Here is a 16,654-nt window from a genome sequence, read left to right on the forward strand (position 1 = left end):
AGCAGCACAAAAGTACGTAGAACTACGTAATGTAGAGAGCAACGCAAACTAATCTCTGTCGGATCCATTGAGAAGACTGTGTAGAGCCTTTTAACCGGATGAGCAACCAGCATTGGTCAACGATTTAATACTTCTACCATCCTGGAAGTTCTATTTTGTTCTATGATTGGTCAACCTCATCCTCTGTTGGCGTGGTTATCTGAAGTTGATAGGTGCAAAAAAAAACTATACCTTGGGAGGGATGACCATTGGAACGAGTCATATGACAAAAGACAAAGAATCAATCCAGTATAGCTTCAGCACTGTCCTTACAGTGTTGGGACCAACCACCTGCTGAATGGTAACCACAATACATGTTTGTACCAGAGTATTGGTATCAGTGCCATTACCAGAATCGGGAAGCAATCATGTTCACGCACCAACCTTCTGTTTGCTTTTGAAGCTTTTCTGTGCTTTATGGATAGTTAGTAATGGTCAAAATCTAACATCAGCACAGGCAACTGGTCATTGTCATCATCATCGTCAAATGAAACATCACACAAAGCAACTACTGTGAGGTCAGACACGAAAACTAGGAACACAATGTAAACAGAACCACAGAGCACCCACTACAGTACATATACCCACACCCACTACGGTACACATACCCACACCCACTACGGTACACATACCCACACTCAGAGACAATGAGCGAGAACAGTCCGGCGGAATGTTGTCATGGCAAAGGCAGGAGACTTAAGGAGGGTCCAGGGGGATGGGGGGTGAGAGATATGGAGCAGGCTGGCTGAATAGACAGTCCGATATCAGGGCTATCGGGGTGCGGTGAGCTGAACCAAAAGAGGGCGGAGAGAAGGGTAGGGGAGGCACTCAGGGGGCCCCACCTATACCCATAGGGTTGCCATCAGGGCCTTAGGACTTGAAGAATGGCCACGCACTAGGATCTTGGGATCTGAGGACTACTGTATTTGTTAGAGCCTTTTGATTCCAATTGGTCCCTTAGAACAGCTTCAGGCTCCAAAGGCTTATTTTATGGGCCTTCTGATTGTCCTTGGACCCTTAGGGGTGCCTCTTGAAGGGCGGCTAGTATGGTTCTTAGATGGGAATTGGCCATACTGCTGGTATGATCTGACTTGGGCGTGGGTCAAGGCTGGTGAAAGAGGATGCAGGCACAGGAGGACAGAACTATGGATGAGGTGGACCGTAGACAAATGGCCAGTGAAGCCAGCAAGGCCTGGCCCAACCTCGCCAGGCTGAAGATGATATCATGAACCATCAGCCTCGTTGTATGGCACTCCGAGCCGATGGGGTGACCATGTTTCAGATATAGAGATGTTTAGACAAATGGATGTTTAGATATAGAGATGTTTAGATAAATGGATGTTTAGATAAATTGATGATACTCATGGTACGTTTTTGGAGAAGGGGGGGGTTTGGCGGACGGGGGTGGGGTTTGTATGCAAATGCAAAACAATATTTACATGCACACTTCTAAATGGTCGTATGGAAATATTCACCATATTTTGTACTGTCTTGTATTCACGTCTTACTGCTATAGCCTGGTAATCTGGCTGTCCTGTCAGCAGACTAATGGTTTGCAGGATGGCCCTCTGCCTTGGAAAAAACAGTGGAAGAAAGACTTGGCAAAGGTTTCAGGAGGAGCATAGGGGGAGTGACAGGGTGGACAACACAACCTGTTGGGCTAGCTGCAGTAGGAGACAGTACACATAAAGAGAAATGTGGAAATCATTCTAGAAGTCCCGTATTATTCCTTTCTAAAGACAGCTGAAAGTCCATGCAGCCAACTGACAGACAATAGAAAAGATAAATGTAACAATTTGTCAAAATAAAAAAAACGATGTAGCCTTTCTGGAAAATAATTACCCCAGGTCTATTTTGATTTAATTATCTTGATGTGGAGTCACTGAGACCAATTGATCTATTTGACACATAGTGAATAGAAAACACAAAGCAAGTAAAGACCACACAATGACTGAGTATCCTTTAAAATTTCATACCAGTCTCAATATCACTCTCTACTCAAATTCAGACTTTATACCAATAAGCATGTAGGCACTACTTCCACACATGACCTACTAAAGCAGGAAGAAGCTGAGCGAGTTGGAGGACTTGCCTTCTTCTTCTGTGGTGGGTTGCTGGTGTGGTGGGGTGGCGTGCCGCCATCCGGGTAGCTGCCGCCATAGTGCGGCTCGCCGTAGGGCGACAGCGAGTCAGACCCCGCCTCCGCCAGGATCCCCTGGCCACTCACGGTGCTGTAGAAGGACTCGGCCGGGGAATAGCTTCCCTCTGATTGGCTGATGCGCCTGTCGGTGGGGGCAGCGGGGGCGAGGTTTCCCAGGTTGGCGTTGAGCGGGGAGCAGGTGTAGATGAGGTTGAACTCCGTCCTGAAGCTCTGCTCTCTGGCCTGCTGGGCCGACTCGGACGGGGTACCCGGTGCCAAGGGGGTGAGCGGCCCCTGTGTGTCGGGAGGAGGCCCCGTTGCCGAGAGGAGAGTGAAGTCATCCGACATGGCGGGCACGGGGCTCTCCAGGCCCGAGGACAGGGAGAGGTCTGGAAACTGCAGGGCGCAGCACTGGGCGTCAAAGTCTGGCCGCAGGCACGGCTATAGGTGGAGCAGAGGAGAACAGAGTTACAAGATGAACACTGACACAAAACTGCCCTCACCAGCCCGTGTTCCCTGTCCCGTGAGACTAAAGTGAAAGTCATCTAGCCCTGGCTTCAGTGCTCTGACAGCTGCTCTGGGTCTGTGGGGTACGTACCTCTGGAGAGATGGACTCCGGCCTGTGCACAGGAGAGGCCTCTGGAGACGATATGTTCTGGATGGGTAGGAAAGAGGGAGAGACACATTAAATACCACTACAAACAGATAGGTAGCACAGTGAAAACAACCATGTATATGCACTGTAGTTCAATGCTGAATTTTCCTGTTCGGGTGGCCCATCGTTTTGTATGTGTGTGTGTGTGTGTGTGTATTTCAGTATGTCATATTTGTGTCTGTGTGTGTTCTAGGGGCGTTTTCCGTGTCCCCAGTACCTCAAACTGCAGCGGCGTGTTGCAGCGGCTGGTGGGCAGCGAGGGCAGCGGTGAATAGCCATTGGACAGCCGGTGCTCCTCGTCGCCATAACGACCCAGCAGCGCGGGGGCGGCGTAGGAGGCGGGGCTGAGTAGGGGGTGGTCTGAGGGCAATGGGGGCGTGATGGGTGACAGGGGCCGCAGTAGCAGACTGTGTTCTTCTGAGCCGGGAAGTGGTGGAGCCGCCTCCGACTCCGGGCCGTAAATGGACCGCCGCTTCTTGGGGGGTGCCGCCAGTTCTTTTTAGCGGCGAGCGGAAAGAAAGCAATAGCCTCAGATTATCTGCTGTGACAGGTGTCAGCGTATGCCGATGATTAAAAGGATCTTCATTTGGTGTTAAGTTAATTTAAAATTAAATGACGTGCATGGTTGACTAATTAGGACAAAGTAGGTAAAACAATTGGTTATTAATCTATGTTGAATCAACATTTATTTTGAGATCAATTTGAAATAACCTCCAACTGCAAGAACACTACACCAGACGTGGCTTCAAAAAACTATTAAAAATCCTTTCAAATATTGTATCTGTGCTTAATTGAGTTTGGATGTTGCAGTGGAACCAATAGAAAAGTTCCAAAAGTGCAAACCCAGCCTAAAACGAATTCTCAACGTATTTGAAATCAGATCTGTACTAGATTACAAACACTACTAGACTTGCTAGTAGACAGTGAACAGACTAAAAAGCGGTAGATACCTGCTTTGAAAGGGTTGGGGGTGGAGCTGCTGCTGTTACTTTGGTGAGAGGAGGTGGACTCGGTGCCGTCCTCCAGGCCTCCCGAGCACGGCCCACTCTCGCACTGGGCCTGTTGGATCCATCTCTGAACACAGATACAAATAGATATCAGCCTGAGACAATATACTGAAACTTTTTCACATTTATGAAGGGAAGTGAACAAGTGCACACTTTAGGGGAAAGGAGACCAACAGCCCCCTCCCTCTCGAGCACCTGCTACACATTACACTACATTCCCCATCTACCCTATTCTCCATTGAACCCATAACCAACTTTATGACAACTCCCACAACTCTGTCTCTCTCCACCGGTACCTTCTTGAAGGAGCCGTAGGCTGCGTCCACGCTGACGGGCCGGCGCCGGCGCTCGGGGTTGAAGGGCGAGCCAAAGCGCACGTAGTGCTTGGGCGCTGTGCAGATGAGCGGCGAGGCCGTCAGGCCCGGCAGCATGTTGAGGGTGGTGGCCAGCACCGTGGGGTCGGTGGTGATGCGCAGCTGCCGCTCCACCGTGGGCACCTCCTGCTGGGCTGCCTTGTCCAGCACCTTGTCATTCAGCCACTCTGTCACCAGATACTGGAGGGTGGGGGGAGACTTTTTAGGGACAAATTGTCAAGTTTGTGTGTGATATATGTATTGTGTTGATATTAGCCTATAAATCTGTAATTCAGCAAGGAAAAAGAGGTTCTTAATTAACCTCAAAAGAGTTCTCCTGGTTTAATAAATGGTCAATTAATAATAATGATTAAATCCCCAAAAAGGTGGTTGGAAGCCAGGCCCATCCCTCTCACCTTCTTGGTCTTGGGCAGGTTGCCCTTGTTCAGAGCACTCAGGCCTTCTCCGTCTAAGACCTGCCCGACTCCCAGTGCTCCGTCCACCAGGCCCAGCTCTGAACCAGGGGCCCCCAGGGGGCTCTCCTGCATCTCAGCCGCCGCCCCCTGCTCCAGGGCCACCTGCTGCTGGGCCAGGGCCTGCCGCTGGCGCCGGGCGCGCTGTGACGAGCTGGAGCGGTAGCGCGAGATACGGCTCTTAGGCCGGGGCTTGGAGGAGCGGGCCGGGGGAGGCTTGGGGGGAGCAAGGGGGGCCGGGAGGGGAGCGGCGGACGTCTGGGTCTTGTCTGCGTCGGCTGCTGAGGAGGGTTCCTGGAGACCGAGAGGGAGATTCTGTTTAGGGATAAATTAAATTGGATAATTGGACACAAAGTTCAAAAAGACAATGTGGCGCTAAGGGGGAGGGAAGTCCGACTCACAGTGGCGTAAGTTGCACGACGGGTGCTTATCCCCAGCCCTGCTTGGTGGGGTGTGGGGTTACTCCCCGTGGGATTCCCTCTGCTCCACTCCTCGCACTCCAGGCCCTCCTGTTTGGGCTCATCTATGCCCCCTGTGGTAGACGTCCTCTTCTACAGAGAGAGAGAGGGTGGATTACGAACTGAAGACTAATACTATGATTCCATATTATGACAGTGGGTTGGTCAGTGTGACAGGAAATGATGTCAAAGCGATGATTTAGGCAGCATATACCTGTCTACTGGAGATGAGGACTCCGTTCTGGTCCAGCTCGCCCTCCTCTCCTTCCTCCTGCTTGAGGAGGCCCTCCTGTAACACACATACACATTGTGAATGATAAATGTGGGACATTTTCACTGCACAGTGGATACACCCCCATGTGTCTTAGTGGGACAGCACCACATTCCATTACAAACTGCCACACCTCAACATTAACTGCCTGTATATACACACACACACACCTTTGCACCAAGATTCACACACACCTCAACATCGCTGTTGCCCAGGCTGCCGTTGCCCTGCAGCGTCTCCCGGACCTCACCACTCTCCTCGGGCGGCTGGTTACTGTCGTCCGACATCCCGCCCGGTCCTGGGCCGCCGCCTGACCCTTCTATCTCTCTACGCCGGGCCTTCCGCCGCCGCGTCTCTGCCCCCGTGTGCCCTGGGAGCTGGGAGGTTGGGGGCAGCGACCCCGTGCCGGGGCAGCCTAGGGTCTCGCGCGGGTTCAGGTTATGCTTCTGCACAGGGCAGTTCTGCTGGTTGTCCTTGTGGCAGGCACAGTCCACCTTATAGTTACTGTAATAATGATAATACATAGGATTTTGATCTGAACCCCAAAGATACTGGACACTTTGGAGTCAAGAGACAGACGAGAGAAACAGTCTTTTGTGTGATTTGTGACAACTGCTGATGTAAAAAAGTCTTTATAGATATAATTGACACTGACCAGCTGTTGAAGTCATAGTCAAAGCCGATGGTGACCTCTGCGTCTCTGGGGATCTGCGTGACAGCGTAGACACAGAGGTGGATCATGCCCTCGGCGATCATATGCCGAACCTGGAGAGGAGACAGAGGCATGTCTTCTATCTAGGACATATAATCATAACTGTATCCATTTCCCTCTAGAAGGGTGCGTCTCAATAGTCCTGAGTGGCCTGCTCTCCTAATCTCCTTTCCTTCATCTACGCTGAAGTCAGAGATCTGGATAGGTGAGACCTACATCTGCATTGCTTGCTGTTTGGGGTTTTAGGCTGGGTTTCTGTATAGCACTTTGTGACATCTGCTGATGTAAAAAGGGCTTCATAAATACATTTGATTGATTGACTGACCTAAATTCACCTGAGATGAGTGAACTGAACTAACGACCGGAGATGAGGAGAGGGAGAGACGATTGAGATGCACCCAATGCTTTTCTTGAAGAAAACAAACAAACAAAACCAAGATGGCTGACCTCTGCGTTGGGCGTGCAGGACCTCCGGATGAAGCGTGCATCATTCCCAAACGTCCGCGCGTCCACGCACATCTCCACCTCGTTGAATTTGGAATAGAACAGCACAAAGGGGTAGGGCCTAAAAAAAAAGTCAAAATAATGTCCAAATGTGCATTTTTGCATAATATTTTACAGTGCTAATGTTTATACTGAATACAGCATACATTTCCTCCATAAAACATTTTTTAAACAATGGTGCAGTTTAACACAATTCTTCCACATCGTATGAATATTTTGCCTTATTTCAGAGAATGCATACTTTTTGAAGAAGTGTCCGTTGACCTCAAACTGCTGTTTCAGCATGACCTTGCCCCGGTACTCGATGATCAGGGTGTCTGGCTCTAGATCCCTTGCCGCCCGCAGGACCTTCCTGTGGTTCTGCACACGCGTCACCCGCCCCAGCTGTAACTGCATCTGAGAGCCCAGCACCGTATTGTTGCACGCCAGCTCTGTACGGTTAATTGTGTCCATGGCGTCCGCCGAGGCGTTGACCTGGGCCGGTGAGGTAGTCTCACTCGCCACGCCCTCGGTGGTAACGGCACGGTGCAGCTGGAGCAGCATCTGGACATCGGCGCTGTACTGGTTGGCTGTAGCCTCCTCGTACTGGTCCGTCCACTGGCGGATGCGGCTCTCCCAGCCCTCCGCTGTAGTCTCGTCCACCGCGCTGGCCTCCGTCGTGGAGTTCTGGGGGAGGGTGGGAGGAGAGTGTTTACTTCAGAGCAGTGTCGTGCTAAAAATAAATATACTTAAAACATTTTTTTTATTCACCTTCATTCTAAGACAATTTCAGGTCTACAACGTGTTTCTTCTTGCTTTGGAATCATACCATGTCAAAGTGTTTAGAAACCCATGTGTTATCATGGGTGGGTGTCTGGGTAATGCACTGTGTTCTAGATCACCTGCACCGTGTCATAATAAGGTGATTGGTGTCTTTGTGTTATGCTCAATGGAACATAGGTCACTCAATAGATTCCTGGTGCAACACAAAGTGGCACTGATGACAACGTTTAGTCTTCCCCCCATACAGTGCCTTGCAAAAGTATTCATCCCCCTTGGCGTTTTTCCTATTTTGTTGCATTACAACCTGTAATTTAAATGGGTTTTTATTTGGATTTCATGTAATTGGGACACACAAAATAGTCCAAATTGGTGAAGTGAAATGAAAAATAACTTGTTTAAAAAATATAAAAAATGACTACGGAAAAGTAGTGCAACCAAAAGATCTGGTGCAACCTTCAGAAGTCACATAATTAGTCCACCTGTGTTCAATCTAAGTGTCACGTGATCTCAGAATATAAACACAGCAAAAAAAATAAACGTCTCTTTTTCAGGACCCTGTCTTTGAAAGATAATTCGTAAAAATCCAAATAACTTCACAGATCTTCATTGTAAAGGGTTTAAACACTGTTTCCCATGCTTGTTCAATGAACCATAAACAATTAATGAACATGCACCTGTGGAACGGTCGTTAAGACACTAACAGCTTACAGACGGAAGTCAATTAAGGTCACAGTTATGAAAACTTAGGACACTAACATGCTGACCAGACCGGACACATCGCAAAATACATTTAGAAATATGTTATTTAATTATTGCGCGCGCCAATGAGTGTCTAGGATGCCAAGGGCTAAAATAGAACTCCTTTCTATTTCTGACGCAGATCGCGCTGAAAGTCCTGCCTCTCCCATCTCTTCATTGGTTTATAGATGCAGGTACCCACGTTCCATCTTCTCATTGGTTATACCCACGTGGGTGATTGAAAGACGAACTGTTTTGCCAGTAGTCGTGGTAATACTATGAAAGTTTAGATGCCGATCACCATATAAGTTCAAAGATGAAAAAGCCTGGAAGGAGGAGAGATGACTAGAAACGATCCGGTTGGCCGTTTTATGCGTGGATTAATTGTCGGAGTAGAGGACCTTGTGCATTTCAGGTAAATTAACAACCTAATGTTTATATCCCAGGACAAATTAGCTAGCAACAGCAAGCTAGCAAAATATGACAAATTAGCTAGCAAGTGCAAGCTAACTAGCTAAATTGCCATACATGTTTAATGCTTTTCAACCTGTCCCCAAATTAATGTCATTGGTTCAGAGTTTGTTTTGATATTTTAACCTGCGTGTCGTGATCGCATTTGGTGTAAGGGGACAACATAAATTTATGCACGATAGCGCAGCCTGTTTGGGTTCCGTGTAAAGAGGCCTTTCTACTGACTGAAAAACACCAAAAGAAAGATGCCCAGGGTCCCTGCTCATCTGCGTGAACGTGCCTTAGGCATGCTGCAAGGAGGCATGAGGACTGCAGATGTGACCAGGGCAATAAATTGCAATGTCCGTACTGTGAGACACCTAAGACAGCGATACAGGGAGACAGGACGGACAGCAGATCGTCCTCGCAGTGGCAGACCACGTGTAACAACACCTGCACAGGATTGGTACATCTGAACATCACACCTGCGGGACAGGTACAGGATGGCAACAACAACTGCACGAGTTACATCAGGAACACACAATCCCTCGATCAGTGCTCAAACTGTTCGCAATAGGCTGAGAGAGGCTGGACTGGGAGCTTGTAGGCCTGTTGTAAGGCAGGTCCTCACCAGACATCACCGGCAACAACGTCGCCTATGGAAACAATCCCACTGTCGCTGGACCAGACAGGACTGGCAAAAAGTGCTCTTCACTGACGTTGTGGTTTTGTCTCACATGGGGTGATGGTCGGATTCGCGTTTATCGTCAAAGGAATGACCGTTACACCGAGGCCTGTACTCTGGAGCGGGATCGATTTGGAGGTGGAAGGTCCGTCATGGTCTGGGGCGGTGTGTCACAGCATCATCGGACTGAGCTTGTTGTCATTGCAGGCAATCTCAACGCGGTGCGTTACAGGGAAGACATGCTCCTCCCTCATGTGGTACCCTTGCTGCAGGCTCATGACCCTCCAACATGACAATGCCACCAGCCATACTGCTCGTTCCGTGCGTGATTTCCTGCAAGACAGGAATGTCAGTGTTCTCACAGCAAGAACTGGCAAATCTGGTGCAGTCCATGAGGAGGAGATGCACTTCAGTACTTAATGCAGCTGGTGGCCACTCCAGATACTGACTGTTACATTTGATTTTGACCCCCCCCCCCTTTGTTCAGGGACACAATCAATCAATCAAATTTATTTTATATAGCCCTTCGTACATCAGCTAATATCTCGAAGTGCTGTACAGAAACCCAGCCTAAAACCCCAAACAGCAAGCAATGCAGGTGTAGAAGCACAGTGGCTAGGAAAAACACCCTAGAAAGGCCAAAACCTAGGAAGAAACCTAGAGAGGAACCAGGCTATGAGGGGTGGCCAGTCCTCTTCTGGCTGTGCCAGGCGGAGATTATAACAGAACATGGCCAAAATGTTCAAATGTTCATAAATGACCAGCATGGTCAAATAATAATAATCCTATGAGTGTCATCTGATGAAGATCAAAGGTTAGTGATTATTCCATTTCTGTTAGTCACAGGTCTGTGGAACTTGTTCAGTTTATGTCTCAGTTGTTGAATCTTGTTATGTTCATACAAATATTTACACGTTAACTTCTTTGGGGTAGGGGGCAGTATTTTCACGTCCGGATGAAAAGCATGCCCAGAGTAAACGGCCTGCTACAAAGCCATAAAGGCTAGAATATGCATATTATCAGTATATTTGGATAGAAAACACTCTGAAGTTTCTAAAACTGTTTGAATGATGTCTGAGTACATTTAAGTCATTTAGCAGACGCTCTTATCCAGAGCGACTTACAAATTGGTGCATTCACCTTATGATATCCAGTTGAACAACCACTTTACAATAGTGCATCTAAATCTTTTAAGGGGGGGGGGGGTTAGAAGGATTACTTTATCCTATCCTAGGTATTCGCGTTTATCGTCAAAGGAATGACCGTTACACCGAGGCCTGTACTCTGGAGCGGGATCGATTTGGAGGTGGAAGGTCCGTCATGGTCTGGGGCGGTGTGTCACAGCATCATCGGACTGAGCTTGTTGTCATTGCAGGTAATCTCTGTACTCAGAACAACAGAACTCATCAGTTCTGTAACAGAACTACAACAGAACTCATCAGGCAGGCAAAAACCTGAGAAAAAAATCCAACCAGGAAGTGAGAAATCTGAGGTTGGTCGATTTTCAACTCAGCTCCTATTGAAGATACAGTGGGATATTGGTAATTTGGCACTTCCTAAGGCTTCCATTAGATGTCAACAGTCGTTAGAACCTTGTCTGATGCCTCTACTGTTTAGTGGGGCCGAAGGAGAGAGGAATGAGTCAGGTCTGTCATGAAGTGACCATGCGCGTTCACGTGAGAAAGATCTCTGTTCCATCGCAATTCTGAAGACACAGGAATACTCCGGTTGGAACATTATTGAAGAATTATGTTAAAAACATCCTAAAGATTGATTCAATAATTCGTTTGTCATGTTTTTACAGACTGTAATATAACTTTTTTAACTTTTCGTCAGTACTTTCTGCTGGACCTGCCCGCGCGTCGTGAGTTTGGAAAGTGTACTGAACGCTAGAACAACAAGGAAGAATTTGGACATAAATGGACATTATCGAACAGTTATTGTGGAACTGGGATTCCTGCGAGTGCATTCTGATGAGGATCATCAAAGGTAAGTGAATGTTTATATTGTTACTTCTGACTTTTGTTGACTGCATAATATGGCGGCTATATTTGTGTCTTGATTGGGCTCTGAGCGCCGACTCAGATTATTGTATGGGTTTGCTTTTTTCGTAAACTTTTTTGAAATCTAACACAGCGGTTGCATTAAGGAGAAGTGCATCTAAAATTCCATGCATAACAGTTGTATCTTTTAGCAATGTTTATTATGAGTATTCCTGTAAATTGATGTGGCTCTCTGCAAAATCAAAGGATGTTTTGTGACTTCTGAATGTAAGGCGCCAATGTAAACTCTGATTTTTGGATATAAATATGAACTTTACCTAACAAAACATACATGTATTGTGTAACATGAAGTCCTATGAGTGTCATCTGATGAAGATCATCAAAGGTTAGTGATTAATTTTATCTACAGTGGGGAGAACAAGTATTGATACACTGCCGATTTTGCAGGTTTTCCTACTTACAAAGCATGTAGAGGTCTGTCATTTTTATCATAGGTACACTTCAACTGTGAGAGACGGAATCTAAAACAAAAATCCAGAAAATCACATTGTATGATTTTTAAGTAATTCATTTGCATTTTATTGCATGACATAAGTATTTGATCACCTACCAACGAGTAAGAATTCCGGCTCTCACAGACCTGTTCTTTAAGAAGCCCTCTTGTTCTCCACTCATTACCTGTATTAACTGCACCTGTTTGAACTTGTTACCTGTATAAAAGACACCTATCCACACACTCAATCAAACAGACTCCAACGTCTACACAATGGCCAAGACCAGAGAGCTGTGTAAGGACATCTGGGATAAAATTGTAGACCTGCACAAGGCTGGGATGGGCTACAGGACAATAGGCAAGCAGCTTGGTGAGAAGGCAACAACTGATGGCGCAATTATTAGAAAATGGAATAAGTTCAAGATGACGGTCAATCAGAGCTGGGCTTTACGGAAGAGTGGCCAAAAAAAAGCCATTGATTAAAGAAGAAAATAAGCAAACACATTTGTGGTTCGCCAAAGGCATGTGGGAGACTCCCCAAACGTATGGAAGAAGGTATCTGGTCAGATGAGACTAAAATTTTGCTTTTTAGCCATCAAGGAAACCCAAGACCTCTCATCACCCCAAGAATAACATCCCCATGGGAAACTGGTCAGAATTAAAGGAATGATGGATGGCGCTAAATACAGGGAAATTCTTGAGGGAAACCTGTTTCAGTCTTCAAGAGATTTGAGACTGGGACAGAGGTTCACCTTCCAGCAGGACAATGACCCTAAGCATACTGCTAAAGCAACACTCAAGTGGTTTAAGGGGAAACAGCTAAATGTCTTGGACTGGTCTAGTCAAAGCCCAGACCTCAATCCAATTGAGAATCTGTGGTATGATTTAAAGATTTCTGTACACCAGCGGAACCCATCCAACTTGAAAGAGCTGGAGCCGTTTTCCCTTGAAGAATGGGCAAAAATCCCAGTGGCTAGATGTGCCAAGCTTACAGGGACATATCCCAAGAGACTTGCAGCTGTAATTCCTGCAAAAGGTGGCTCTACAAAGTATTGGCTTTGGGGGGTGTATAGTTATGCATGTTTTTTTGTTTTATTTCTTGTTTGTTTCACAAAGAAAAATATTTTGCATCTTCGAAGTGGTAGGCATGTTGTGTAAATCAAATGATACAAATCCCCCCCAAAATATATTTTAATTCCAGGTTATAAGGCAACAAAATAGGACAAATGTCAAGGGGGTGAATACTTTCACAAGCCACTGTACACTAACGCTGTGAAGTTCAAATGTGTAGTAGTATACATTGGTATATAACTAAACAGATCCTCAGGAATGAACGAATCTTACCTTCATCCTCATGGACTTTCTAGAACCCTCTCTGAAGGCCTGTAAAGACAGACACTTGTTTACTCAACGTTTTGACCACATTTCAGAGTCCACTCACAACTTTAACACAAAGTTTCAGTATTCAACGTTTAGACATTTCCGAGTTTAATCTAAAATAATGTACCAAAAATAACTATTTCTGCCACTAGAAAAAGACTGCAACTCCTATCTTGGCCTCTAGAGGTCGATAATAGGCATACTCAGCTGGGGTGTGCCAAGTAGTCATTTTCCTGATATGATTTTTACTCAGTAATTACCTGTGATCTTTTTTCTTTATTTTTTTTAAAGTTCATTTTGACAACATCTCTTTGTGCATATTAAAACACTTCAGTTTTTTCCGGTCACAAGTATCATCTGATCTAACTATCAATTACATATACGAGTACGGTCAGATCAGCCTTCTCAGCAAGTTAAACAGGAAACTTTGCGATGTTGGTCCTCTTACTAGCTGCGAGTTCTGCATTTGCACACCCAGACCCTTTTCAAACTCTGCTCGTGTGGCATTTGTCAACACTTACCGCTGCTACCACTACATTTGGCCCATGTGGCCGCTGACACCTTCCACTATCTCGACATTTGGCCCACGTGGGTCTGGCACCTTCCACTAAAACTACATTTAGCCCACGTGGCGGCTGGCACCTTCCACTAGCACTACATTTAGCCCACGTGGCGGCTGGCACCTTCCTCTAGCACTACATTTAGCCCACGTGGCGGCTGGCACCTTCCACTAGCACTACATTTAGCCCACGTGGCGGCTGGCACCTTCCACTAGCACTACATTTAGCCCACGTGGCGGCTGGCACCTTCCACTAGCACTACATTTAGCCCACGTGGCGGCTGGCACCTTCCACTAGCACTACATTTAGCCCACGTTGCGGCTGGCACCTTCCACTAGCACTACATTTAGCCCACGCTGCGGATGGCACCTTCCACAAGCACTACATTTAGCCCACGTGGCGGCTGGCACCTTCCACTAGCACTACATTTAGCCCACGTGGCGGCTGGCACCTTCCACTAGCACTACATTTAGCCCACGTTGCGGCTGGCACCTTCCACTAGCACTACATTTAGCCCACGTTGCGGCTGGCACCTTCCACTAGCACTACATTTAGCCCACGTTGCGGCTGGCACCTTCCACTAGCACTACATTTAGCCCACGTTGCGGCTGGCACCTTCCACTAGCACTACATTTAGCCCACGTTGCGGCTGGCACCTTCCACTAGCACTACATTTAGCCCACGTTGCGGCTGGCACCTTCCACTAGCACTACATTTAGCCCACGTTGCGGCTGGCACCTTCCACTAGCACTACATTTAGCCCACGTTGCGGCTGGCACCTTCCACTAGCACTACATTTAGCCCACGTTGCGGCTGGCACCTTCCACTAGCACTACATTTAGCCCACGTTGCGGCTGGCACCTTCCACTAGCACTACATTTAGCCCACGTTGCGGCTGGCACCTTCCACTAGCAATACATTTAGCACGTCACTTTTGCCTGGCATGCCTCGCATTTAGCACACAGGTGGGACTCTGCAGTGTTAATTGGGCCCTCGCTTCCTAGTACCAACCTTGATCTTCTTGCCCTTGGGCGTTCCGCGGGCCTTCTCCGTGCTCTTCTTCCTCTTCTTGGACTTGTTCCGCTTGACGCGGTTGACAGTGAGCGTGATGCTGGTGGGCGTGTGCTGTGTGGCCGTGTAGGACACCGTGGCGGGCGACACCTCCTCGTCGCCGCTCTCCGTGGCACTGCTCTCGCCCACTAGAAACAAGAGAGACTTGAGCATGCACAGGTACCTTGGCCCGTCAACAGTGAACACTTAGGTTTCTCGGACTAATATTAAGCCTAGTCCAGTACTAAAAAGCTACTTCAATAGAGTTTCCCCTTTGATCTTCTTAGTCCAGGCCTATGCTTAATCTGTGTCCAGGAAAACTGGGCCACGGCGTTTACATGAGGTTGAGGCCAAGTGGCAAAATGTATGTACAGTTGAAGTTGGAAGTTTACATACACCTTAGCAAAATACATTTAAATTCAGTTTTTCACAATTCCTGACATTTAATCCTGGTAAAAATTCCCTGTCTTAGGTCAGTTAAGATCACCACTTTATTTTAAGAATGTGAAATATCAGAATAATAGTAGAGAATGATTTATTTCAGATTTAACTTCTTTCACCACATTCCCAGTGGGTCAGAAGTTTCACATACTAATTGATATAGGACTCGTTTTACTGTGGATATAGATACTTTTGTACCCGTTTCCTCCAGCATCTTCACGAGGTCCTTTGCTGCTGTTCTGGGATTGATTTGCACTTTTCACACCAAAGCACGTTCATCTCCAGGAGACAGAACGCGTCTCCTTCTTGAGCGGTATGACGGCTGTGTGGTCCCATGGTGTTTATTCTTGCGTACTATTGTTTGTACAGATGAACGTGGTACCTTCAGGCGTTTGGAAATTGCTCCCAAGGATGAACCAGACTTGTGGAGGTCTATTTTTTCTTCTGAGGTCTTGGCTGATTTCTTTTGATTTTCCCATGATGTCAAGCAAAGAGGCACTGAGTGTGAAGGTAGGCCTTGAAATACATCCACAGGTACACCTCCAATTGACTCAAATTATGTCAATTAGCCTATCAGAAGCTTCTAAAGCCATGAAATCATTTTCTGGAATTTCCCAAGCTGTTTAAAGGGACAGTCAACTAACAGGCTGACTACACCACCCGCGTTGCGTGTGCGAGCGTTGCAAAAGAAGTCTATGTTATTCAATTATTACACCCACACTGCTCGTGTGCACCAACGAGCGTCTGTGTTGCCACGGGCTAAAATCAGTTCTATTTCTGGCACAGATCGCGCTGAATGTCCTGCCTCTCCCATCTCCTCATTGGTTTATAGAAGCAGGTACCCACGTGGGTGACTGAAAGACGAACGAGGTCAGTGGCGGTAATGCACCCAATTTATGAAAGTTGCCAATCGCAATATAAAGTCAAGAGAAGAAAAGGCCTGGAAGGAAGAGAGATGACTAGAAAAGATTCGGTTGACCGTTTTATGTGTGGATTAATTGGCGGAGTAGAGGACCTTGTGCATTTCAGGTAAAATAACAACCTAATGTTTATATCCCAGGACAAATTAGCTAGCAACAGAAAGCTAGCTAAATAGGACAAATTAGCTAGCAAGTGCAAGCTAACTAGCTAAATTGCCATACATGTTTACTGCTTTTCAACCTGTCCCCAAATTAATATAATTTGTTCAGAGTTTGTTTTGATATTTTAACCTGCGTGTCATGATCGCGTTTGGTGTGGGGGGACAAAATAAAGGTACGCACGATGGCGCACGCACGCAGCCGGTTTGGGTTCCGTGTTAGCGTATGTAAACTTCTGACCAACTGGAATTGTGATAGTGAATTATAAGTGAAATAATCTGTCTGTAAATAATTGTTGGAAAAATTACTTGTGTCATGTACAAAGTAGATGTCCTAACCGACTTGCCAAAATTATAGTTTGTTAACAAGAAATTTGTGGAGTGGTTGAAAAACGAGTTTTA

The 16,654-nt window shown here is 46.8% G+C and overlaps 1 protein-coding gene across 3 annotated transcripts in view; it reads right to left on the bottom strand.

Moving 5' to 3' along the window:
* LOC120065420 (histone-lysine N-methyltransferase SETD5-like) overlaps window positions 1-16,654 on the bottom strand; it is a 43,350-nt gene that overhangs the window by 4,282 nt on the left and 22,414 nt on the right. For all 3 annotated transcript variants that reach the window (XM_039016421.1, XM_039016423.1, XM_039016422.1), the window contains exons 6-19: window positions 14,695-14,882; window positions 13,088-13,126; window positions 6,854-7,278; window positions 6,556-6,673; window positions 6,052-6,161; window positions 5,591-5,900; window positions 5,340-5,414; window positions 5,069-5,218; window positions 4,611-4,961; window positions 4,138-4,395; window positions 3,785-3,908; window positions 3,052-3,329; window positions 2,778-2,834; window positions 2,132-2,620 (exon numbers count right to left, since the gene is read on the bottom strand). In XM_039016421.1, coding sequence (XP_038872349.1) covers window positions 2,132-2,620; window positions 2,778-2,834; window positions 3,052-3,329; window positions 3,785-3,908; window positions 4,138-4,395; window positions 4,611-4,961; window positions 5,069-5,218; window positions 5,340-5,414; window positions 5,591-5,900; window positions 6,052-6,161; window positions 6,556-6,673; window positions 6,854-7,278; window positions 13,088-13,126; window positions 14,695-14,882 — 2,972 coding nt within the window. The remainder of the gene's footprint in view (window positions 1-2,131; window positions 2,621-2,777; window positions 2,835-3,051; window positions 3,330-3,784; window positions 3,909-4,137; window positions 4,396-4,610; window positions 4,962-5,068; window positions 5,219-5,339; window positions 5,415-5,590; window positions 5,901-6,051; window positions 6,162-6,555; window positions 6,674-6,853; window positions 7,279-13,087; window positions 13,127-14,694; window positions 14,883-16,654) is intronic.

This window comes from Salvelinus namaycush, chromosome 20, assembly GCF_016432855.1.
Source record: "Salvelinus namaycush isolate Seneca chromosome 20, SaNama_1.0, whole genome shotgun sequence".
Taxonomy (NCBI): domain Eukaryota; kingdom Metazoa; phylum Chordata; class Actinopteri; order Salmoniformes; family Salmonidae; genus Salvelinus; species Salvelinus namaycush.